General features: G+C 45.7%; 1 protein-coding gene across 1 annotated transcript; it reads right to left on the bottom strand.

The window, feature by feature from the left end:
* Positions 1-584: 584 nt before the first annotated feature.
* CNOT11 (CCR4-NOT transcription complex subunit 11) lies at positions 585-27,053 on the bottom strand. Its single transcript, XM_064268503.1, has 7 exons — positions 26,522-27,053; positions 22,167-22,331; positions 14,205-14,357; positions 12,145-12,347; positions 10,637-10,839; positions 6,304-6,400; positions 585-6,223 (listed from the first exon to the last, which is right to left on the bottom strand). Exons 1-7 carry the CDS (start codon positions 27,036-27,038, stop codon positions 6,026-6,028), a joined length of 1,536 nt encoding a protein of 511 aa, XP_064124573.1. The 5' UTR covers positions 27,039-27,053; the 3' UTR covers positions 585-6,025.

Raw genomic sequence — 27,053 nt, 5'->3', positions numbered from 1 at the left:
GTTCCCTGGGTGTTGGTAAATCTGCGCGCCTGCGCATAGCCGATGGTGTCCTGCATAAAGGCTGTTATTGTAGGTGCTCCCACAGCACCGCATCCGGCTGCCACCTGTTTCCTCACAGCCTTGCCAAAACCAAAAAACCCAAACCCATTGCCGTCGAGTTGATTCCAACTCCTAGTGACCCTGTGGGACAAAGCAGAACTGCCCCACAGGGTTTCCAGGGAGCGCCTGGTGGATCTGAACTGCTGAGCTTTTGGTTAGCAGCCGAGCTTTAACCACTGCGCCACGAGGGCTCTGCAGCATCCTTGTGTCCCGTTTGCTCACAGCCTTGCCAGAAAAGGGTGTTAATAAATTTGGAGGATTTTACCAGTCTGGAGATGGAAAAAAATCTGTATTGTTTAATTTGCATCAAAACCATACGAAGATATATATGCCTTGAAAAGTCCTGTTCTCCCCAGTCCCTATCCGCTCTCCTTTCCCCCCATAGGTACCTGTTTTTATTAGTTTTTTGTATCCCCTTTGTGCTCTTTAATCTTATAGTCTTTTCTTACACAAAGATAGCATACTGTATATATGCTCTAATATGCTTTGCTTTTTTTTTTAACAGTATATCAGTAAAACTCAACCCTGTTGCTGTCGAGTCAGTTCCAGCTCACGGTGACCAGGACACAGTATGACATTGTCCAGCTAATCCCCTATTTGCTGCCACCTTGTCTCTAGCCGTCTGCGGTTTCATACAGTGCACGGTAAGTGACCTTACACGATGTCACTTGGTGCGTGTGCAGGTCCGTATTCCTTAGAGTCCCAGAGGTGGAACTGCTGGGTCCTCAGGTAGCTGCAGTGTGGGACTCTGGGAGATACTGGCAGGTTCCACCCAGAGAGGCTGCATCAGTTCTGGTCATACCAGGAGTGTCTTAGTGTCTGCTTTCACCTGTCTCAAGCTTTGCCAGCACAAGTGGGAGTGACTGAGCATCTTTTCATGTCTTAGGATAGTCACTCTTTCAGTAGTCACATCCTGTGGCGGTTTTTTTTCTGTGGGATTGCTGGTCTTGTTATTTTTCCTGGGGTTTCACTTACCTTTACTTGTGATGGGGTTTTCATATTTTACAATGACGTCTTTTGCTCAATTTAGAATTCTTTCAGTGGGGGGGTACAGCTCCTTACCTCACTGATGTGACTGCTCATTCCTCGGCACAGCGATTTGTCTCTGCCAGCTAGCTCATGAGGCCTCCGTTTACTTGTAATTGGGGGTGAAAATAGATAGCATGGGGGAGGGGGGGCAGTTCTGGTGAGGTGCAAATGAGGTAGGCCTAGGAATCTGCTTTGTAACATGCCCCCAGGCAACCCAGTACACACTTAAAACGTGAAGAACCACTGGTTCCTTTAGAAATGTGAAAAAGTCCTCTGCTTTATACAGTATAAAATGGCACTGTCCCTCTTTCCATAACCAGCATACTTGCACTGGGTTTGGGGTTTGGTAGAGGTGCACTACGATGGCACTGGGTTTTGGGTACTGGGTAGAGGTGCACTAAAAATTGTACCAGATCTCATGATTTAATTCATGTCACACAAGACTCTTCAGACAGGGTGGCACACTATTGATCTGAGATCAAGTTATTTAGTGCTCCGATTTAGCCTGTGCAGAGGAGGTGAGAGGGTTAGGAAAAGAATTAGTACCTGCTCTGGTCCAGGCACAGAGCCTGGTGGCACAGTGGTTAAGAGCAAAGGTCAGCAGTTCACATTCACCAGCTGCTCCTTGGAAACCCTATGGTTCAGTTCTACTCTGTCCTATAGGGTTGCTATGAATCACCATCGACTTGACGGCAAGAGGTTGTTTATTTGGTTTCTGGTCCACACACACGGAGAGCAGCATTTCCTTCTGATGGAACCTGCCAGAGCTGGTAGGTGCTGTCGAGTTGGTTCCGACTCATTACAACAGAACGAGATACTGCCTGGTTCTGTGCCATCCTCACAATCTTTGTTATGCTTGAGCTCATTGTTGCAGCGACTCGTGTCAGTCCATCTCAGTGAGGGCCTTCCTCTCTCTCGCTGACACTCTACCAAGCATGATGTCCTTCTCCAGGGACTTGATAACATGTCCAAAGTATGTGAAACGAAGTCTCGCCATCCTCACTTCTAAGCAGCATTCTGGCTGTACTTCTTCCAAGACAGATCTGTTCGTCTTTCTGGCAGTCCATGGTATATTCAGTATTCTTTGCCAACACCATAATTCAAAGGCGTCAGTTGGGCTTTCCTAATAAAGAGGCCATTAGGATTCAAATGCCAGTCTCTGAATTCTTTTTTTCTGCTACCACACTCCCTCATTACATACAGTTGTCCCTCAGTATCCATGGAGGATTGGTTCCAGGATCCCCCTTGGATACCAAAATCTTTAGATGCTCAAGTCCATAGTATAAAACGGTGTAGTATTCACATGTAACCTACACACATCCTCCCGTGTACTTTTAAATCAACTCTAGATCACTTATAATACCTAAAAAACCCACTGCAATCAAATCGATTCCAACTCATAGCGACCGTACAGGACAGAGCAGAACTGTCCCATAGTTTCCAAGGAGCGCCTGGCAGATCTGAACTGCCGACCCGCTGTAACACTTAATGCAATGTAAGTGCTACGTGAATAGTTGTTACACGGTATTGTTTAGGGAATAATGACAAGATGCTAGGTGAACAATGCTTCAACACTGAGTGCCGGAGAGAGACTGAGGCTCTGAGACGGCGGAGGCTACAGCAGGGGACGCTGCACACCACTTTGTTTGCAGGCATTCAGAGGAGTGCTCTGCAAGCAGCAAATTGAAGTTTGCTTTTTGCAACTTCTTTTTTACCCCAAATATTTTTGACCCATGGTTGGTTGAATCCACAGACACAGAACCCACAGATACAGAGGGCCAACTGTAATTATGAATGTTCATGTTATGCTGTTTTATAATCTGATAGGAGAAAAATCAGCATGCCAGTGTGCTTCTGGCAAATTTAATCCTTATTGATCTACATCAGCAGTTCTTAAGATACGCCGCCTAGCTCAACGTTAAAAGCGCAAATTCTCAGGCCCTGCCTCGGACCTACGGAATCAGAAACTGGGGGTGGGGATGGGGCCGGGCAAGTTTAATAAGCTCTGCGGGGGAATCTGATGTACACCCACACTTGATGTACACACACACACACACAGCCACAGTGTGTGCTTTTTCAAAATACATCCCCAGCCAGATTCTGATTCAGCCCGACTTAGGTCTTGCCTTGGAAACCCCGGTGGCGCTGTAGTTAAGAGCTACGGCGCTAACCAAAAGGGCGGCAGTTCGAATCCACCAGGCAGGCGCTCCTTGGAAACTCCATGGGGCAGTCAGTTCTACTCTGTCCTATCGCTATACGTTGGAACCGACTTGACAACAATGTGTCAAGCACAGTGAAACCTGTGAGAGCTGGAACTCAGTGGGACTGCCTTGTTCTTTGGGTCTCACAAGTTTTCTGCCTTTGATAGGGTGCACTCTTTCTTACCACTTTTCCATCGCTCTCTATTAAGAATCCTACCTTGTAAACACCAAGTTTTCCTTCTCTGACACGTTTCCACCTAACATGGGTTCTGGCATTTGCAGGTTTTACTGTTTGACGACTCCTACTGCTGTTTTGGACTGCTGTTTTCTAAAAGCTCCCTGCACCCCTCAACCACAGAGGCAGTAAATCATGATTCTCATGGCACTGCCCAACAAGTATGTCTATTCCTAGTGGTGGCACTATCAGTTTCTTCAGTTTTCCAGCCAAAAGAAAAAAAAATTAACTCTTAACTTACAATTCATCTCAGACCAGCCATCTTAGACAGTCTCTGCTGTTTACAAAGTATTATACACACTATGGTTTTACATACTAATGATGAAATGGGGTATCATACCACAGTAAATATTTAGCGTGAAAACCAGATTTGTAACAGTCCTTCTTCTAAATCACAGATTAGAGTTAAAATCCTGACTTAATAGGATGGAAAAGTATTGCTGCTGTTCTCGGGAAATAGTCTGTCCCCTTTAGAGACATCGTGCACATGGATGGAATGGATGCACTTTGCGATATACCAAGCACCTTCACAAACTTCATTTCCTAAAGATGGTGAGATGCCCAGAAACAGTTAGTATGCAAATTAAAGCGGAGTCCTACTTACTGTCCCAGAGCTTCGTTGAGAACTATTTTACGTGTCAGTTTATTACAACAAGAGTCGTCAACGTTTATTCAGACTTCTCAGCAGCTCACAGGCCACTCCACCCCCAAACCCTGTGTGTGATCCTCAGAATGTTACTTAGTACCTTTGGGGCTACTTACTCATCATGGAAAAAAAAAAAACAATTTGTTCCCGTGTCTCTATCACTTAATTTGTACAGGTGTCACAAGCTCCTATTTCAGTTGCACAGTTGTTCATGAGTTTCTCAAAATCTGGCAGTGCACCACAGTTCTTTGAAAAGCAGGAGGAAGAGCCTGTTAAATGTACTTGGCTAAATGCTGGAGAATCAGTAGCTCCTGGAACCTAAGTTGGGTTGATATTGTGCCATTCCAAAAAGTATTTCAATAATGAAGTGTTTGTTTTCCCAAAGCTGAAATCCAAGTCAGTGAGAAAGTGAGAGTACTGAGCAAGACTATTCAATGAAACTGGTCTCAGCTGAATTTTAAGTGAATAGTTTTTTTTTCCTAGCCAGAAAACTGGAAAACAGCAACAATGTTGTTGCCACCATCATTTTAGATGTCTGAAGGCACTCCTTTTTTAAAAGGACTTAGGTCATTGTTTGCTGTAAGCAAATGTACTTATAAATCTCCTACTCTCATATGGATAAGATACACAGTATTATAAATCTAGCTGTCCACTGCTCTTTCTCCAGTATTACTAGATTGGAACTTGTAATCATCTTAAAACCACTAGGGTTGGTTTTCTTTAACTTCTGCTAAGCTAAAGAAGGTAATTCCTTTTGAACAGATTCTTTCTCTGTAAAGAATATACTATGGAAGTGCTTCAGTAAATGAGGAATTAGTCATGAATCCAACAAGTAAACAATACAACAAATAACAGAATTCATTATAAAAAGAACTTTAATGTAAGGCACTGTTGTCCAAGAGTTAAAAGAATAAGAAAGTCCACACAATACTGCCTCAAACGTGTCATCTGCACCACCACAGACATGAGGGTGGTAACAGCTCCCACTCCCCAAGCCATCTGAAATGGTATTCCTCGGTGGTGATACTGCCCCTCAAAGCACTAACTGGTGGTTTTTCTTTAAAAAAAAAAAAAAAAAAAAGTCTAGTTATTTTAGTAACAGAAGAACTACCGAGTGTCTTCGGAGGATTTAAAAAACAAAAACAGAAAACTATACCAGCTTTTCTGGCCTAGAAAAAGCTTTGAAGCTTTCTAAGAGTTCCCATGTTTTTATGAGAGTGCCAAGAATACATTTTCTCTGTTGTCTAGTATGTCCCCACAATAAAAAGGGACAGAGTTTCCAGATTGCCCTTGGTTCAGGTGGTGCTTAATGGGAAGTTAAGAGCTACCTGCACAGATAGGCTCGAGAATCAACTTTCCATTAGCCCCCTGAAGAGTCAGAACACTCGAATGATGTCACATCACGGAGAGTATCACAAATTCTTAAGAATGTCTTCATTTACTCTCACGGAATACAGTAGCACTCGAACCTCAGGAAAACTGGATTCATGAATCATCGGAAGCCTGCAACGTGACTCTGAGACAAGAACACCCACTTGGTCCTCAGTGCTCAGCTGTTCTTTCGCAGCAATGGTTTTCTGGGGTAACTGTTCCTTCTATGGCTAATTACCAACAAGACACCTAAAGACACATTCTTCCAAGATCTTACCAGAAATTCATCTAAAGGACAGGGTCATCCAGGAAAGCAAAACTCTGCTTTACATAGACAGTGTTGTTTATATGCACTAGACCAAGCAATCCACTCAGGGATTTAACAGTTTTAAAAATTAAACCAGGGTGCGGCTGACCAATGGATGGCGTGGTTCCCATGAGGCATCACTTTGACATTTTAGTCTCGGAAGGGGTTTCCCCAGTATCCAACGTCTTCAACAACCGGAAAAGGCCAGCAGCTTCTCGTATCCTACTGAACTCAATACAGAAGGCCTGCACTTCTATAAACAAGTCCTGCACGTTAATAATTTTGTTACGGATCAGGGACTGGAGGAAGACACAAACAAGACGCACCAAACGATTCTGGAAAAAAAAAATTTTTTTTAGTGTGCTCATTTTGTTGGCATGCATTTATAAAATGTACAAAAATTTCTGTTTCTCACCTGCATATATTTATCCTTAATTTGCTCACAAGTAGAGATGCAATTTGATATATAAAGGTGGATGAATTCAGGAGGTAGATCAACAGCTGTAGTTAGTCTGTTTCATTAAAAAGTCAGAAAATTTAGGCTGTTAAGTTTTATCTGCTAACACTTAAAAAATGACTCACTGTTAACCATAAAAAACAATTTCCTTTGGTCATTTGACGAAAATTTCTGATCTACGAGCCAGTTAAAAAAAAGAGAAATTCTTTTCTAGTTTTAAATACACTCTGGCAAATGAACCTAAGAGCCACACTCGTTCATTCACAAATGCTCAGTCCGTACTTAGCATTACACATCACAGTCAATCGTTCACCAGGTCCTTTTTGAGCACTCTGTCCCTGTGTGCTCTTGGCTGAAATACGTCATTGTCTCTTCCAAGCTCTAATGATACTGGCCATTACTATATCCATTTAAGTCAAGTTTATTGAATTCCTGTTACCTGTAAGTGCAATGAAGACAGTGGAGTGTCTGAGGAACGTTTAATAACTAAGCAGGATGATACATAACTGAGTACTAAAATGACGGGTGTGCAAATAGTGGAACGTAGGTGAGAACCGCTGGGAAGTCTTAAAAGGCAACTGACAAATGTGGTCTTTACCGAGGAACACCGCATAAAGGCTTGGAATCGGGCTAGCGAGGCAAGCTCATGAACAGCAGCAAAGACAAGAGTGGGAAAGGCCGATTTCAGAGTCCTGAAGGCGAATGCCAGTACGGTAATTCCCCTTATCCGCCGCCTGAAAAATTTCAAATGAGTAGGGTAATGAAATCTCAAGTCTTCCCGCTCTGTCCTGCCTGGGGACCATATTCACATAACTGTATTTACAGTATATTGTTATAATCTATTTTTTTTGTTGTTGTTAATCTCTCACTGTGCCTAATTTATAAATTAAACTGTATCACAGGTATGTATGTATGTATAGGAAAAAACAATAATACGTAATAGTCTGGTACCATTTGCAGTTTCAGACATCCATGGGGGGTCTTGGAACTTATCTCCCATGGCTAAGGGGGGACTACGGTATTTCCCAAAGGATTCTATGGAATGATTTAAGAAAAAACAAAGAAAAATGGGGTGCAGGTTGGTACTCCATGCTCCCGTGAGTCTGGAAAATAGTGGGTTACATTAAACAGGCTTCCTTTACGGCAGAGCCTTCGTTCTGCTAATATTCTGTATGAATTTCCACAAGAAGATTCACACACATTGCATGTTCTAAACTCATCTGACCACGGAAGTTTCTCTATAAGGAAGAGGAATGAGTGCTCCCTAGAACACGGCCCTGGAAGTCACTTGTGTGGGTCACCAACCAAAGTGTGAGTGATCCCTGGAACACTGCCCTAGAAGTCACTTGTGTGGGTTAGCAACCAAAGCTAACACTTACGGATGATTCACTATGACAGGCAGGAGGGACGCGCAGGATACCAGAACCCCGTCCTTGAAACTTAAAAGATAACCAGGGAGGTAGAGTAATCCTGATAAAAAGAGCAGTTTTTTTGGACTAAGTTCCCAATGTGAGATAAGGGCAATAACTATTACAGGGGCAATAACTAGTAAAGGGAAGGTGTGACCGCTCAGAGTTTAATCAGTCCGAAGGACTTGGAAAGAATCCAGCCCTGAAAGAAGAGTGAGTCCTAACTTAATAGAAGGGCCTTAACTGAACAAGGAGAACGCAGAAATGAAACAGCATGTTTTTAACAAGCAGCTGACCAGTTTTACTAGTGAAAAGATGACAAAATTAAAACATAAGCTGAAGGTCTCACGCTTTCTGCCTTCTCCACCCCCTGAAAAGAGTGCACCCTCCGCCACTGCACACATTTCCATTACTCCAGTTTCAGGCAGGCTGTTTTGAAAATGGTAATTTGTCTAACCAGTTGATTGGATTAAAAGGATATCTTCTTCAGTACCATTTCAAGTAAACCAAACCAAACCTACTGCCATCGAGTCGATTCCGACTCATAGCGACCCTAAAGGACAGAGCAGAACTGCCCCATAGAGTTTCCAAGGAGCACCTGGCAGATTTGAACTGCCGACCTATTGGTTAGCAGCCGTAGTACTTAACCACTATGCCACCAGGGTTTCCCCATTTCAAGTAGGTGGAAATAAATCCCAAATGACAAACATGCTAAAAAGCAAGCTAAAGAATGAACCTGGACCCTTACCTCACACCATATATGAAAACTAACTCAAAATGGATCACGCACCTAAATGTAAGAACTGAAACCACCAAAGCCTTACGAGAAAACACAGGGGTAACACTTTGGGACCTAGTTTTCAACAGTGGATTCTTAGTTATGACACCGAAAGCATGAGCAACAAAAAGCGAATAGATAAATGGGACCGTCAAAATGAAAAACTCTCGTTCATTAAGAACTTTTATCAAAAAAGTGAAGAGACAACCTAAATATTGGGAGAAAATTTTTGGAAACCATATACTGGATAACAGTTTAATATCCAGGATATATAAAGGAGTCTTAAAACTTAACAAAAAGATAAAAAGGGCAAAGAACTTGAACAGATAGTTCATCAAACAGTATATTCAAATGGCCAACAAGCACATGAAAAGATACTCAGCATCATCAGTAGTCGTTACTGTGTACCATCAAGTCGATTCCCACTCACACTGCCCCACAGGGTTCCCAAGGCTGAAATCTTTACAGGAACAGATCACCCGTGGAGCTGCTGGTGGGTTCAAACCGCCCACCTTTCAGTTAGCAGCTGAACGCTTAACCACTGTGCCACCAGGGCTCCTTCAATAGTCATCAGGGAAGTACAAATCAAAGCCACAGCTGAGCTAGCGCTTCACACCCAACAGGAGTTAGTGAGGCTGTGGAGAAACGGGAACCCTCACTCATTGCTGGTGGGAATGTAAAATGGTTCAGCAGCCGAAGGAAACAGTTGGGCAGTTCCTCAAAAAGTTGAACGTAGAATTAACACACGACCCAGCTATTCCACTCCTAGGTAGATACCCAAAAGGCTTGAAAGCAGGGACTCAAAGAGATACGTGAACACCGATATTCACTGAAGCACCTTTCACAACAGCCAAGAGGTAGAAACAGCTTAGATGTCCATGAATGGATGAATGGATAAGCAAAATGTGATACGTACACACAACGGAGTATTACTTAGCCATAAAGACACATGAAGTTCTGATACATGCTATGACATGTATGAGCCTTGAAAACATGCTGAACGAAATAAGTCAGTCACAAAAAGACAGATACTGCATGACCCCATTTATATGAAAGAGCTGGAATAAGCAAATAGATACAGACCAAAGATGATTAGTGGTTACTAGGAATGGGAGGCAGGAGGGAGAACGGACTCAATCCTTAGGGGACACCGAGCTTCTGTTTAGGGTAATGGAAAACCTGGGAACAGGTAAGAGTGATGGTTCAACAACATGATGAACAGAACACCTGGGAAGACTACTGAACTGGCCAAAGCTCTGTTACATAGACATTTACCACAATTTAAAAAAAGTGCTTTAGTTGAAGTTGTTGTTTGACACTCAGAATGATCTGTCCATATAGTAGAGAAACCATGTAATTTATTACCCAAAGACAGGACACCAAAGGTAAGAGAACCCAGAATAACAAACCTAAATCAGGACCATCTCAGCAAACCGGGGCTTATGGCCACCCTATACATAAACAATCCAGCAGGCTTCCAAGCTAAACTCTACCTAAACAAGCCTATTAAATCCATAATCTACCTAAAATGTGTTTGTAAATAATGTAAAATGTGAATTACAAATAAATCATGAAAGCACCGTATAGCGCACAACGAAGGAATACACTGGGTTTCCCCGACAGCCAACGATGGCAGAGTAAGGAAATCGGGAGTCAAGGTTGGGAGGAGAGAGCAAGGAAGCTCTATGATTTTCCCAGGATTCTCTCAGATCCCGTGATTCATATTTTTCCATGCTACAGCCATTCCTCACTAAGAATGCAATAGCTATGTTTATACAGGGGTAAAGGAAACAACTATGTAAAGAAAGTAAACTTTAGCTACGAAGCTTCATTTATGCTTCTATTAATGCTAAGTATGTTTGAAAGGCTACCTTCTCAGAGTGCTCACTAAACAAACAAAAACCCCGGTGCTGTGATGCCAATTCCGACTCGTGCTAAATTCCCAAGCAGTGAGCACTGAGGCTCAGGTTATCTCTTTAATGGACTATCTCAGGCTAACAAATAGTAACAGGAAAAAGAAAATGGTTGCTAGTTTTTCCCCCGACCATTTAATCAGATGCACATACACTGATCAAATACAAAAAACCGGCACAGTGAAACTTACCGATTTACAACTTCCATTGAGTGTAAGGACATGTCCATATTGACCAGGACTGAGAAATACTCAGTTATCTGGCTCGACTGCATTAATTTCAGCAACATTTCTATGGCAACTAGAGGGTTGTTTTCCACGAGATCAGGAAGTTTGGCGGGAGTCAGGCCAATATGATAAACAAGTTTGGGATCTTTTTCCAACTCACCAAGGAGCTAAACAACCAAATAAAAGACAGAGAGGTTCCTGAGTAAAATGAGAAATTCTTTCATCCCTGTATGCAAAAAAGCAAGTATTTTAAACAAAAATTATCTGTATCAAACCAGCTTCATCAACTCCTCCCTCAAACCCATGAATCATCACGTCTTGGTATTTTTTAGTTTACACTGAATTGTAAAAACATGAAGTGGAAACATCTCAAGGCCATGTATGAACATGCTAGTGATTTCCTGAACATTAAACCAGACTCAGTATTTCAACAATATTGTCCCGTAAATCCTTTGTAGGTTTTCTTTCATTTGTTATAACCCAAAATAATCTTAATTACCAACTAGTGCCCCAGAAAAGCACACACCGTAGGAACTGAGGGACACCTGAAACAGCAGCCCAGGCCGGCGCTGGCCAAGAACAGAGCAGCTGAGAAGGCACAGGGTGGAAGTGAATTCGCCTCTGCTTAGCTCTTCAGGTTGCAGTGTTCACGGCTCAAGTTAGGCTCGCACTTTGTAATTCAAACAGGTATTCTCGAAAACTTTTTTTCTGCCAAATAAGTACTTTTTCTTTTAAACGTTCTTATTCCTATCTATTTGTACATACCACAGTTGGCTGGGTTTCAGGATGGTCTAGAAAAGCAGAGTGAATGGAACTGCGAAGTTACTCAACTTGAAAATAATGGTTCTGGTGGTAAAGCAGGTTGGAGATGTGTCTCCCAATAAATTCTAATTTGCAAACGGAATAAAACCCACCAGCCAAAAACCTTCTGCAAGAAGGTCCTGGCTTTTCCCTAGGTGGGGGGGGGGGGGGGCCATCCCATCGTACATTTAGGCCACAGGGACCATGCTGAATCTCAAACCCACCACCAATCAGCTGAGTCACTTGGAAGCTGGTTTACTTCTCTGCGCCTCATCTTCCTCCTCTACCAAGTGTCAGTCAGTCCACTTACTCTCAGAAGAGTTACTGTCCAGCTTGAATGTAACAATGTACAGTGCCTAGCCTGTACAGAGCAGGAGCAGGCCTGCCAAAAAAGAGGAGATCCAGCCTATCCCACGTCTCCCAGTCCAAACTGATCACAAACAAAATATGAAGCATTTTTAGTCGTCAGACACTGTGCCCTACCAGAGTAAAATCACCAAAAGGGGAAGGCGGAACAAAGCTTCAGAGATCCAAAAGGCCTCTGAAACTTCCCACCTCTTGGCTCATGCTGACAGTATTATTTTATTGGTCATTTACCACTTCATGAAGAATAAAAATGAACGAACTCTTCCCATGGTCCAGAGGAGAAAATGCCCGCGATAAATACATACCTGTGTTTGCTGAGGAGAAGATAAGGGGCTTCTGAAGGCTTTGGCCATTATTCGCTTGATCTCCACACCAGTGCTGTTCTTAACACACATTGACTTATCCCACTGAATGGTGTGCTCGGGCTCCGTGGGGTTCAGCCACGCCAACTCATCCTCACAAACGTGGAGCGGAGGCGGAGGACGAATGAACTCTGGCCGAAAATGGCCTGTAATGACAGGAACAGCTGACTGCTCTCACCAGGAAGCTAACATCTCTCCAAGTATCCACCTCACACACATCTCACTGAGTGACGTGCACTAGTGCCTCTTTTAGTAAGGATAATGTGATAAAGCTCTCAAACTTCAAAATCACAAGTAGGAATGATATAGAAAGCCAGGAGTTCACTCAGAATACAAATAAGAAAATTAAGCACTGATGAAATATTATGCCAGAGAAGAAATCTATAAATTTTTGGAGAAAGGAGAGAAAAGCATCACCATGATGACAATTTTTAATTCACAGATGACACCACATAGGTGCTGAAGGACACAACTACTAGACTGGTGTAGATCTTCTGATGGGAAAAAGGAAATAAAGGTCTTTGTCTTCATGAATCCTGTTTTAGTTATAAAACTCTGTTCAGAGACCGCTATGACTTGTTAGTATATCTTTGCATCTTATAACCTTCAAATAGCAAAACACATGGGGATGAAATGGCAGGAGAAAAAAAGTGTAACTGACTTGTGACATTCTCAAATATATCTGGAGACTTTCATGAATCCCCACAGTCACAAACACCATATTTATTTTTACAAAACAGGAAAATGAAGTGACTCAAGACCTCTTAATCTTATTAAACAAGATTGGTCCCTAAGTTATAAACCTACTAGAATAAATGCTGGCTGGGACCAATTTCACACCTCACTTTGGTTCCTGCGTAGGGCATAAGGTAGTTTATTCCTATCATGGATCTAGGCTCTTGCCAAATTTGAGATTATACTCTTTGATGTATTGAAAGCTTTATCTTCTGGCTGAGAATTGCTTTCTTAGGCGTTCATACTGTCTCTTCACTTATATCACCAGAATTTGTATCTCTTTTCAGGCCGTTTACAAAAAGCAAAAAAGTGTTTAGCACTTCATGAGACTGACTACTTAGGTGACAAAGAGACAGTTCCAATGAGATGGGAATGGCTGGACTCACTCACCGGAGTGATCTGCTTTTCACACACCCTCCTGGTGGCCCATGCAATTCAGAGTCAAATATTGAAATGGAGATATTAAATAGAAACCATTGCATGTCCCAGGCCTTCAGGAACACTGTGACTACCTGAAACTCAAATATTAAATCCATTTATGCCGGAGATCTACTGGGAACCAGGTGGCACAAAAAGTCACGGTGTCAATTTCAAACTCATGGTGACACTATAATCTGGAGAATAAGTTCTTATCCCTAAGCAGAAAGCAGGCCTTCATCATTAAAATCACACAGAAACCTATAAAACCAAAGATGCAGCTATATTATTACAAACTCAACAGGTATTTTCTTTGAATTAAGGTAAATCGAGACGAGTAAAATCAGTAACACTTCAAAATGGAAAAGGTGATGACAGTAACATAATTGAATAAAGATGTATAAAACAAGAAGGTCATCAGCTAAAATAGAGCCATTTCAGTAAAATCAAAGAATTTATATCTTCAGGTATACCAGGGGAAAAACAAACAAACAAACGAACCCCACTGCTGTCAGGGCAATTCAGATTCATAGCGACCCTAAAAGACAGAGTAGAACTACCCCATAGGGTTTCCAAGGAGCACCTGGTAGATTCGCACTTGATCACTGTGCCACCAGGGTTCCATACTGACAACAGGTACGGCATTTAATAAAACACTTGATGTGTACATTTTTCTAAGAAGAAACTAACTTTCACTGAGCCCCTCTACTACATTCTAGACGCTGTACTAGAAAAGTTCACGTTAAATTCAAGTTAAGTAGCCAAGAAAACAACGCAATGTCTCAGAAAACAAGTGATGGGATGCTGATAAAAGAAAACCAAGGCTATGAAATTGATCCTCGTGTACTCACTTTCAATAGGAGGTTTTGGTCCACTGACTAAAGCTTCTGTGATCTGAGAGGCGACCGAGCTGTCAAATCCAGAATTGGAAGAATCCGGGTCTGGGTCACTGAGAATACTAGGGAAGCTAGCTTTACTCTGGGTTGGCAATTCCGACTGGCGCTCTGGAAAAGGTTAAAATAAGGAACATTTAAAAATTGAGGACAATGTAAGAGTGAAAAGACAAGCCATTAATTGGGGAACGTGTCTCCAACATATATAAACAAAGGGCCAGACCCAGCATACACAGACGTATCAAAAAAAAAACAAAAAAAAAAACCGTTGCCTTTGAGTTGATTCCTACTCATAATGACCCTATAACTGCCCCATAGGGTTTCCAAGGAGTGGCTGGTGGTTTCGAATTGCCAGCCTTTTGGTTAGCAGCCGAATTCTTAACCACCATGCCACCAGGGCTCCTCTAGACATAAACTCCTACAAATCCATCTTTTTTTTTTTTTTTTTTTTTAAAAAAGGACAAAGGACCCAATAGGAAAAAATGGGCAAATGACTTCCATGGGCACTTTACGGGGAAAAGTTTGTTCAATTCCACTAGAAACCACGGAAAAACCAGTTAAAACACAAGATACTGTTATACACCCTCCAGACCGGTAAACCTGAACCAACCTGACATAATCAAACACAGAGAAAAACATACAGTAATGGGAACCTGCACACTGACAATGTGTGTACAAAATGGCACAGAAGCACTGGAAACAATGTGACGTTCCCTAGTAAAACTCTACAGGTACACATTTTTCCACCTAGCACCAACACTCTAGGAGTCTGTAAGAAAGTTCAGAGCTCAGCATGTCCGTCAACACAACAGTAGAACAGATAAAGAGCTTGGTCTTCCACTGTATGAACACACCACAACAGCAATAAAAAATAAGCAACAACAGTTACATGCCTTAACAAGGATGCACCCAACAAACACCCAACAAAAAGCACAAAGTTGGCTGTGTATAACCAAAAACCTCATGGGATTTGGACCCTTGGTTTGGAGGTTCAGGGTCATGGTTTCATGGGACATCCCAGTTAATAGGCCTAATGACGTGTTTAGTGCTTCTGTTCTAACTCCTAGTTCACTGTGCAGTGCCTGGGGTCTTAAAAGCTTGTGAGCAGCCATCCAAGGCATAACAGTGGTCTCTATTCACCTGAAACAAGAGAGGAAGAAGGAGAGTCAGGAATAGGAGAATATGGAATGCGTGGCTAATTGCCTCCATGAGCATCTGCCTCTTGTGCCGTGAGACCAGAAGAACTGGATGGTGCCTGGCTACCATTAATGAACACTTTGATCAAAGATTCCACAGAAGAATCCTGATCAAAACGGGGAAAATGCAGAACAGAAATTCCAATTCTCAGGGACTCCAGACTTCCTGGAGCCAAGGGTCTGGTTGAACTCCTGAAACTACTGTCCTAAGATAATCTTTAAATCTTAAACCAAAAATATCCCCTGAAGTCTTCTTAAAACCAAACAATAGTTTAGCTTGACTAGTAAAAATGTCTGCCTTGAGCATTATGCTCTTTTAGGAATGATCTGTATGGTAGCCAAGAGACAAGAGCAATCCAAGGATTAGCTAGGAGCCTTAGAGGGCAGTGAGTTTATGTTAATGGAAAAGGAAACAACTAGAAAAGGAAGGCATGAACGGTTGCACAAGTTGAAGAACGTAATCGATGTCACTGAATTGTACATGTAGACAGGGTTGACCTAGTATATGTTTTGCTGTGGGTATTTTTAACAACGATAAAATTAAAAAAAAAAACAAAAAAAACAAATTCCACATACATAAAGCTCAAGAACATGCAAAATGATCCTACATGGTTTACAGAAACACGGACAAAACGGACTGAGAACGATCAGCACAAAAGTCAGGCTGGCACTCTAACCAGACTCGCAACAGCTGGTACCACACAGAAGGGAAGAAAAGATATGGAGAACACAAATTCTTATTTAAAAAAACAAAAACAAACAGATAAAGTGGAACAGTGGAGGACAGAAGACTCCCTGAGGCTATCACCCTGAGACACTCTTAAAACCAAGCCGATGCCTGAGATCACCTTTCAGAGAAACAGCAGAGTGGCCCACAAAATAAAGGATATTACCCGTAAGATTGGTGCTCTACTTAAAAACCGTCCTATGAGACCAAAAGGGCAACAATTACTCAAAAGCAAAGATGAGAAGGTACACGGGCAGGGAAGCTAGAGTGCTGGAAAGGGAACAAAGAGAACACAATTAAGGGGAGTGCCGACTCACTGTGATGGATGTAACTAATCTCACTGAATAATGTATGGAAATTGTCAAATATCAAATGTGAAAACCGAACTTGCTGTGTACACTTTCCCAAAAACTCAATAAAATATTATTAAAAAAAGCTTAGTGATGGCAGGAGGAGCCACATAAGGGGCCTCTGGGTCCCAACAATGCTCAGTCTCTTCAGCTGCACGGTGAGTGGATCCTCTCAGTTCACTTCATTTTAATTCCTTAAAATGTACTTGCACGTTTTAGGAAATATCACATTTCAGACTTTGTAACTTTAAAAACAGAGGGCTAAATTCCTAATTACCTGAAGAGCTACAAAAGTCAATAAAAAACCATCAACCCAATGGAAAAATGGCCACATATGAAAGGATATTCAACTTCATTCGTTTAATAAGAAAAACACTCATTAAAATTATCTCAAGGTGCCATTTTTTTGGTCTCAGATTGACAAGAGTACAAAAAGTTAGACAACACACTCTCTTGGTCAAGACAGGAAAAATTTTTTAAATTGGTAAACTAGTAAGTAATATGTGTTTGTCAAGAATTTTTAATAAAACCTATGATGTGAAGAGGCAAAAACTCTGCCCCTTGTAGTTACTTATGTCTAAATTGTCTGTCTGTTTTTTTAAAGTTAAGAAAATGCAAACTACATAATCCATAAATGTACCTCTGGTCCAGGGATCCCACTGTAAGACATCTGAATTTCAGGCCTTCACAGAGGCAATCTGTATAGCTAGCTCCAGGGCAGACAAGCGTAGCTAATTGTTTATTTAATTTTGGACTTGTGAAAACGAAAGGGTCAGGACATCTTCAGTCTGGATGGAGGACAGCAAGAAGCAAGCCTGACCTCTGCCAAGCTTCTCAATCCTCATTTAGTCCCGTATAGGCAGTCCCAGGGTTACTAATGCCCGACTTACTGACGTCCTAGGTACTAACAGACTACCATAAAACCTATCGTGTTAAAAATCTGAGTTAAACACAACAGAGAAACCCTGAGGAAGTAGGAGAGCAGTGGGATGCAGACCCCAAATTCTCATAAGACCAGACTTAATGGTCTGACTGAGACTAGAAGAACCCCGGTGGTCATGGCCCCCAGACCTTCTGTTGGCCCAGGACAGGAACCATCCCTGAAGCCAACTCTTCAGACATGGATTGGGCTGGACAATGGGTTGGAGAGGGATGCTGGTGAGGAGTGAGCTTCTTGGATCAGGTGGACACTTGAGACTATGCTGACATCTCCTGCCTGGAGGGGAGATGAGAGGGTGGAGGGGGTTAGAAGCTGGCGAAATGGACACAAAAAGAGAGAGTGGAGGGAGAGAGCGGGCTGTCTCATTAGGGGGAGAGTAACTGCAAGTGTGTAGCAAGGTGTATATGGGTTTTTGTGTGAGAGACTGACTTGATTTGTAAACTTTCACTTATAGTACAATAAAATTTTTTTTAAAAAAAACCTGAGTTAAATACAATGGTTCTAAGTAACACACCCATGCGCTACTTTGTGCCACTGGTGAAAAAACTGCGTGGCTTCAGCAGTTCCTGGGCTCGTGGAAGGAGACTACTGTCTGCCACTGTAAGTCAGATCACACTGCTGGTAACAGTGTGTTGAGTGTGTAATTTCGCACGTGGCTTCAGCTTTCCTGTTATGTACCCTTGTCACCAGGCCTCCAAAGCATACAGCCGATACAAGTACCGGTGATGCATCAATAAAAGGAAAACGACCATGACTAAAGAGCCGGTCAATGAAGACCTCACGGAACTGGAGCAGCAGATGACAGCATCTGAGGAAAAAGACAGGGACCTCAAAACTCTAGAACCGGAAGTTTCTAACAAAAGACTTAGCTAAAGCCTTTCGTCTCACTGAAGCAGGGATGGCAAAGTGAGAGGAACAAGATCCTAACACAGAGAGGTTCACCACTGTTTACCGTACCGTTACCGTGAGCCTCAGCTGCTACAAGGATGTTTACGACAAGAAAAAGAAAAGCTCTGTAGAAACTTCTCTTGATGCCTACGTCAAGAAACGGATCCCAGTAGTAAAGCCCTCTCTCCAGCAGCAGCAGCAAACCCTGACTCTCCAGCACCAGGCCCACCATCCTCTCCTGCTTCATCCAATTATTAATGTTATCGTAACGCCACCTCACCAGTGCCCCTTCCGGTACGCAAGACATCGACCGAACCAGAGTGTTAATCATGATCTTTCTTCTTTCTATCTAAACTGTTTGAAGAACTTTTTTTTTTTTTTTTTTTTACAGTACTGAGTACCTACACACAGATTCTCTCTTCAGTACAGTACTGTATGTACTTTTACTACTATTACTGCATTATTATGTTTAAGATGTCTCAAGTTTTATATGCATGTCATTGTTGTCAGGTGCCATCTAGTGGCTTCCGACTCATGGCGACCTACCTCCCAACCACGTACAACAGAACGGAACACTGGCTGCTCCTGCACCATCCTCACATGGACTCTACTTTGAGGAGACAACTCTTTCCCAGTCCTCTTTTGACTGCCTCCCAGCCTGAGGGGCTCACCTTCCGGCAGTACATCAGACAATGTTCTATTGCTATTAATAAGGCATTTGCTGGCCAGTTTTTTTTAAAAATTAGATCGCCAGGCATTTCTTCCCAGTCTTAGTCTGGACACTCCACTGAAACCTGTCCACCATGGGTGACCCTGCTGGTATTTGAAATACTAGTGGCAGAGATTCCAGCATCACAGCAACACGCCAGCCACCACAGTAGGCCAAACTGACAGACGCGTGGTGGCTGATACACACAGAAGGGTAAAATATATACTATACACTAAGGCAAACATTTGACTGACACTAAGTAAGAACCGCATGTACCTGTTTCAACTTACCTACAAATGTGACTGAAACACAGACAGGAATGGATCTCGTTCGTAACCTGCCTGTATTCATTTCTGAGCTCAATGTACCTTCAAAACTTTCTCAGAGGCTGACTCAAGTCCTCCTAAGTTGAGAGGGAGGTCGGATTTTATTTCCACTTTCTTAAATACTAACAGAGCCATCAGCATACACATCACTTCTGAAGGTAGGGTGATTAAAATTGCCTATCAGCTCTATACTCTGTTTTCATACTATCTCTGGTGAAAGGAATGCTCATTTTTCCCCGTTATTAAATTATATCTGGCACTAGTGGCTAATACTTACTTTTGTGTACCTTCAACCTTAGAAGTCTTAAAACAATTTCTCTTGGTTTCAGAATATAATCAGTGCTGTACTGCTGTACCTGACTGTTAAAAAGGGAGGCTCAGAACGCACCAAGGAAATGAAGTTTATCGAAATACTCGGCTTATATAAGCAAGCTGCCTTATATCAGAAGCCAAGTATCACAGGTGCATGAGGTCTTGAGGATGAGGCGCTGTCAGAATTCAGTACTGCAGTTCAGTTAATCCCAAGTTCTCTGTTCTTTGTCAAGAGTTCACAAATCTGGCCATACATCGGAATTTCCCTAATGAATCAATCTCAAGGGGTAAGACAGAGGCGTAACTAAGGCATGGCAGGTAGGGCTCAGCCCTGGGCATCCCGTGAGGAGGGGCACTAAAGAGCAGTTTATGCTGGCTGTGCAGTTTCCACCGCCAGCTGTGAGAGATCGTTCAACAATTTAACACCAGCTGCCACAGGCGCTAATTTCTGTGGACACCACTGCTGCCCAGGCGCTGATATTTTTGCTTGGGCCAGGCAAGCAAAAGGTGCACCTTCTGAGCCTTCAGAGCTCAGCTTCTCTCTGACCACCCAGTTCCAGAAGGTTCCCCTATTCTTTTCTATACCTATCCCAATACCTGTTTGCTTCAAGAGCACTCACTGATTTGCTTATATGCGTAACACAGAGGTGGTCAAGTATTTATAGGATAAGCAGAAAGCAGAAGGTAGGAAGGGGAGCTTGTATGGCAATGCCTTGGTGAATACAATCAACTCCCAGAGAAAACTCTCGATTAAAGAACCTGTTTTTCAATACCGAAGGGCCTACACGCTCTGCTTATTTACCTGCCAAGCTGCAAGAGAAGACAGTCCGAAATACGCGAACAACCGACAACTGCTGTTACTTTTACATCTTGACACCACTTTGAAACTAAAGTTTAACCACAATCCAACCACAAGGGAAGGGTTCTGAGAGGACAGAAAGCTCTACTAAACTGAAAAAGTGACTCTGTGATACAGAAGTAAGAACCCTGGCAAGACCTTTGCAGGCGAAATTTATTATACTCTTTGAGGTGACTTCACACACATATACCTAAATTCACGATTCAGTACAAACACTCCAAAATTATGCGTCAACTATTTATCCATGACTTACCAACTTAGGGCTAGTCACACTTTGGCTCCCTTTACTGATGCACGAAAGTTACTTTTGCTATTTCACCCGCTGAGCTACCTTTTCATGTACTTTTAGCCCCAATGATTTCCTAGAGTTTTTCTATTTTTCCTTCTTTAATCCTATTTGTTTCAAGTCACCTGATTTCCTACAAAGGCTGAAACCACGTGAGCTCACTGGCAGTGAACAACGTCATCAGACACGGGATGGCACAGTTACATACGGCCCACCAAAACAGCATGGGACAACATGCCTTCCATCATCAACAGTGTCTTATAACTGAAGAAATTACTTTCAGAAAAAAATTAAAAAGGAAAAACACTAAAGTTTACCCAGCATTCCCCTAAAATTGAAAACACAATCAAGTGAAAATTCAAAATGAATTTATATGCCACATTACCATCAAAATGAAGGTCTCGGTTAAAGATTCAGTACTGAAACTACGGTTTTTTTTTTTTTTTTAAGTGGAAGATGCTAACCTTTTGGCACAGTAACAAAGACCTTTAAGTAGAGGTCACAGCCTTGAAACCCCTATGGAGTGCAGCTCTCTGCACACACGGGGTCACTGTGAGTCGGAATCGACTCGGCCGCAACTAACAGCAGCACAGCACAGCAAGAAAAGACGCCCAGTGCCTCCACACCAGAATGCCCGAGCCACCAAATCCTCCTTACCGGCTAAGGCTGGCTGAACGCCCAGTGCCTCCACACCAGAATGCCCGAGCCACCAAATCCTCCTTACCGGCGAAGGCTAGCTGGACGCCCAGTGCCTCCACACCAGAATGCCCAAGCCACCAACTCCTCCTTACCGGCTAAGGCTAGCTGAACGCCCAGTGCCTTCACACCAGAACGCCCGAGCCACTAACTCCTCCTTACCAGCTAAGGCTAGCTGAACGCCCGGTGCCTCCACACCAGAACGCCCGAGCCACCAACTCCTCCTTACCAGCAAAGGCTGGCTGAACGCCCAGTGCCTCCACACCAGAATGCCCGAGCCACCAACTCCTCCTTACCGGCTAAGGCTAGCTGAACGCCCAGTGCCTTCACACCAGAACGCCCGAGCCACTAACTCCTCCTTACCAGCTAAGGCTAGCTGAACGCCCGGTGCCTCCACACCAGAACGCCCGAGCCACCAACTCCTCCTTACCAGCAAAGGCTGGCTGAACGCCCAGTGCCTCCACACCAGAATGCCCGAGCCACCAACTCCTCCTTACCGGCTAAGGCTGGCTGAACGCCCAGTGCCTCCACACCAGAATGCCCGAGCCACCAACTCCTCCTTACCGGCTAAGGCTAGCTGAACACCCAATGCCTCCACACCAGAACGCCCAAGCCACCAACTCCTCCTTACCGGCTAAGGCTAGCTGAAGCCCGCTAATGTCCACAGACTGGCCCATGTTTCCAACGTCCATCAAAGCAATCTGGCGAGGTGTCTTTTTGAAGAGTTCCCTTGGCGGTGCCAGCATTAGCTGGGAAAGAAAAAACTTTTCTGGTGGAGTTATAGGAGGTAAAAATCCTGTAAAGGAAAATGTAATATGATTTCGCCAAAGGTCACTTTTAAAAATTAACATGAATGGGTAAAATTAGCATTTGCGACTTGCCACTTCACCCCACTTTTTTTTTTTTAATTGTACTTTAGATGAAGATCTACAGAACTAGCTTCTCATTAAACAGTACACGTATCGTTTTATGACACTGGTTAATAGCCCCACGACATATCAACACTCTCCCTTCTCGACCTTGGGTTCTCTGTCACCGAACTTCCTGTCCCCTCCCGCCTCTGGTCTTTACCCCTGGGCTGGTGTACCCCTTCAGTTTCATTTTGTCTTACAGGCCTGTCTCATCTTTGGCTAAACGGTAAACCTCAGCAGTGACTTCATTACTGCGCTAAAAGGTTGTCCGGGGGCCGTACTCCTTGGGTCACCCCAGGCATTTTTAAACCCTAATTCATAATTAAGTTTCAGGTAACCAAAAATATATACTATACATACAAATGATGTAAATATACCTTAAAAAAATCTATGACTTGTAGCAATATGAATGAAACTTACGGTTTTTGGAACTACTAAGAACTTTATTTTATAAAGCCTTTTACCTCAATTCAAGTAGAGATTAAAGCTTACGTCATCAAACACAGAAATCGCAGCACGCAGAAATGCTTCTCTTTCCTTTCTGCCGCTTCCAGTGATCGCGCAGAAACTGAAAGAGGCGGCCATCGCTACCAATGCGAATACACCTCACCCACTTGCTTCAGTACACAGTGCGGCCACAAAATCCCCACTTCGGCGAATGTTCCTTCCCTTCTGTCCCACACCCGACAGCCCCTAACCCTCATCTGTCCTACCCCGCCCCCGCTGTCTTCCCCTGCGGCCCAGACTACACGAGAGCCTTCCTGATCACCCCCGGTCCACCGGCCCCAGGCCCCTAGTTACCACAGTGCTGCAACTACGCTTATCTCTCTCCCACCAGACTGCAGGGAAACTGACTTACGCACAGGAATATCCTCAGCCCTACCACTGCATCACCTGCGAGCTTTTTTTTTTTTAAATAGATCTATCAGATGCTTCCAACACTCGTCGGTCAAGTTTGCTATACTGTGGTGGCTTGTGTGTTGCTATGATGCTGGAAGCTATGCCACCAATGTTTCAAATACTAGCAGGGTCACTCATGGTGGAAAGGTTTCAGTGGAACTTTCAGAGTAAGGCTAGGAAGAAAGGCCTGGCAATCTACTTCTGAAAATTAGCCAGTGAAAACCTTATAGAGCATAATGGAACACTATCTGACTCACTTGCTTTGGACACCTTACCAGAACGGATCAATTCCTAGAGAAGGACATCATGTTTGGTGAAGTAGAGGGCCAGCAACAGTATGGGAGACCCTAGGTGAGATGGACTGGCACAACGGCCACAACAATGGAATCGGACATGCAGGTGATCAAGAGGATAATGGAAGACCAGGCGACATTTCGTTCTGTCGTGTGTAAAGTTGCCAGAAGTCTGAGTCGGCCTGACAGCAGCTGACATCATCAGATGCTTACCCTCGACGTACAGTAACAGAAGTTCTAGGAGTGGGCTGGCAGACACTGAGACTTCCTCTTCTGTGTATTTACGTACCATCTGTACCTACTTCAACAGTGATGGGAACAACGGGTAACATCGTAGGAACTTTTACTCTTCGTAACAACCCTGCCAGGGAGGAATTATGATTATCTGCATTTTATAGATAAGAAACTGAGTTGCAGAGAGGTTAAATAACCCATCCAAAAATTCCTTCCCTAGCAACTGCCTCAGCTCCATTGGCAAATTTGTAGGTACAGTACAGTCTATGGGCTGGGATTTGGTTTAGAATCACTGCGTTTGAGAACTGCATTATACAAATGAGGGTTCTTTTGCCGGACCAGCCCTTCAGAATTCAAAGGGCCCTCTGACCTAAATCCTACACTGTCCCCATCCTATAATAATGGCACCCTAGGGTGGTTGGTGGGTTTTGTCCTCACACACACATGCTGCATTCACTTTTGAGGGGTTCTCAAACTTTCTAAAAGCCAGGTTGAGTACCAGTACCCTAAGAGCACCTCAGTCCAACAAAAATGGTGCCTTTCTTAGACAAGAACAGTGCAGGAAACTCATCAGGAGGTACTTGAGATCCAGAGGGGCTGCCAGGCAGAAGACTGATCAGCCTAAAATGTAGAAGCCCTCACATGCCACCAAAAAGCCCCCAGGGAATATCTCAAAAGCTGCTGCCCTAACCATCTCTCCGTATAGCAGGCTCTACCATAGGGCAACCTACCATCTCCCACGGGTTACGGGCTACAAGCTGTTCTCCCTTGTTTACCTGCTTCGCCACTACACTTGTCCTCTTCTAAGGCCCCTAATCCCTGTCACCATCCACTCTCTACCCTTCTCCTCTCCTGGCTTTAAGACTTCACCCAAAGTCAATCCCCACAAAGCACTGGCTGCTCGAGTTCTAGAAACAAACAGAAAGTGCAGCCTGGCATCTAACCCACTGACCTGATCTTACCAACGCTGCACAACTACACGGTTTACATCGTTCAGCAGTCCTGCATTTTCTAATCGGGTCGTCCGTCTGAGACTACCTCCTATCCTCTGCCCCCATCCTATTATCCAAGGTCGACCAACCAGCTGCAAAGTCTTTAAACGCTGTTTAACCACAGGTTTAGCTTCTTTGGGTTCTTAATATTGACCTCCATTTACTCATCCGAGAGTTAAAACCGGGGCCAGATCCAGTTGTGTCTTAATGCTTAACTTCAGACACTTCAAATGGGCTCTAGAAAACGAACCGTTTTTGAGGCACTGAACGTGGCCAGCCTCACACAGAGCTGCACAGGACACGTCGAGAGAGCTTATTTCCAACCCCACGAATCTGTAATTAAGTTCCCTCTCTCAGACGTGAGAACAGATGGGCCAGGAGATAGTCTAACTTCACGAAACCCAAACCCACTGCCGTCGAGTCGATTCCAACTCATAGCGACCCTACAGGACAGAGAAGAGCTGCCCCACAGAGTTCCCAAGGAGCGCCTGGCGGATTCGAACTGCCGATCCTTTGGTTAGCAGCCCCAGCACTTAATCACTACGCCACCAGGATTTCCATAACCTCACAGGGAGACTTACTGTCACTTTGGACGAATTCCCAAAAGCGCAACGGGAAAACGGCCGAGCCCATCCAGACACCCAGCCACCCCCGGGGCACCGGCCGAGCCCAGCCACCCAACCACCCCCCGCCCCCGGGGCACCGGCCGAGCCCACCCCCCCAGCCACCCAGCCCCGGGGCACCGGCCGAGCCCACCCACCCAGCCACCCAGCCCCGGGGCACCGGCCGAGCCCACCCACCCAGCCACCCTCCCGCCCCCGGGGCTCCGGCCGAGCCCACCCACCCAGCCACCCCCCCGCCCCCGGGGCACCGGCCGAGCCCACCCCCCCAGCCACCCAGCCCCGGGGCACCGGCCGAGCCCACCCCCCCAGCCACCCAGCCCCGGGGCACCGGCCGAGCCCACCCACCCAGCCACCCTCCCGCCCCCGGGGCTCCGGCCGAGCCCACCCACCCAGCCACCCCCCCGCCCCCGGGGCACCGGCCGAGCCCACCCCCCCAGCCACCCAGCCCCGGGGCACCGGCCGAGCCCACCCACCCAGCCACCCTCCCGCCCCCGGGGCTCCGGCCGAGCCCACCCACCCAGCCACCCCCCGCCCCCGGGGCACCGGCCGAGCCCACCCCCCCAGCCACCCAGCCCCGGGCCACCGGCCGAGCCCACCCACCCAGCCACCCCCCCGCCCCCGGGGCACCGGCCGAGCCCACCCACCCAGCCACCCCCCCGCCCCCGGGGCACCGGCCGAGCCCACCCCCCAGCCACCCCCCCGCCCCCGGGCCACCGGCCGAGCCCACCCCCCCAGCCACCCTCCCGCCCCCGGGGCTCCGGCCGAGCCCACCCACTCAGCCACCCAGCCCCGGGGCACCGGCCGAGCCCACCCCCCCAGCCACCCCCCCCGCCCCCGGGCCACCGGCCGAGCCCACCCCCCCAGCCACCCTCCCGCCCCCGGGGCTCCGGCCGAGCCCACCCACTCAGCCACCCAGCCCCGGGGCACCGGCCGAGCCCACCCCCCAGCCACCCCCCCGCCCCCGGGGCACCGGCCGAGCCCACCCCCCAGCCACCCCCCACCCCCGGGGCTCCGGCGCAGAGGCGGCGCCCACCTGAGAGCGGGGGCCGGTCGGGCTCCTGGCCGCCGCGGGCGGGCGGCGCGGGGTTGAGCAGGTGCGCGAAGCTGGCGGCGAAGGGGTTGGCGGCGAGCGGCTCGGTGCGGTACATCTCCCAGAGCAGGTAGAGCGCCGTGAGGCGTTGCGCCGCGCTGGGCAGCAGGTCGGGCTGCTGCAGCAGCATGACCAGCACCGAGCCCAGGCGGAAGTGGTCGGCCTTGCTGAAGTAGTGGTGGAAGGCCGTGGACAGGCCCTCGAAGGTGCTGCCGCCGCCCGCCTCCTCCGAGATGATGCTCAGCAGGCTCGACAGCTCCTTCGGCGTCAAGCTCATCCTGCCCGCGGGGCCCCCGGGGCCTCCGCTCCCCGGCCCGGGGACGCCGGCTCGAGCGCCTCTGCCGCCGCTGCAGACTCCCGGGCCGCTCCTGGACGCCGACCCCGCCGCCTCCCGGACCCCGCTTTGCTCCGCGGCGCTGAGAAGCCGGCCAGACGCCGCGCTCGTCCCGCCACCGAGCATCCACCTCGCCCGCCT

Source organism: Loxodonta africana, chromosome 15, assembly GCF_030014295.1.
Source record: "Loxodonta africana isolate mLoxAfr1 chromosome 15, mLoxAfr1.hap2, whole genome shotgun sequence".
Taxonomy (NCBI): domain Eukaryota; kingdom Metazoa; phylum Chordata; class Mammalia; order Proboscidea; family Elephantidae; genus Loxodonta; species Loxodonta africana.
The sequence above is the reverse complement of the archived record's forward strand: the minus strand, read 5'-3'. Positions and strand labels throughout refer to the sequence as shown.

What these genes read in the sequence shown, in the direction of transcription:
- CNOT11 (XM_064268503.1), bottom strand. Translation starts at nt 27,038, where the DNA reads ATGCTCGGTGGCGGGACGAGCGCGGCGTCTGGCCGGCTTCTCAGCGCC. An exon ending in ACCAAAACCTCCTATTGAAA is followed by an intron (nt 12,348 to 14,204) that starts GTGAGTACACGA and finishes CTGTCATTACAG; the next exon opens with GCCATTTTCGGCCAGAGTTC. An exon ending in CTTCTCCTCAGCAAACACAG is followed by an intron (nt 10,840 to 12,144) that starts GTATGTATTTAT and finishes TTGGTTGTTTAG; the next exon opens with CTCCTTGGTGAGTTGGAAAA.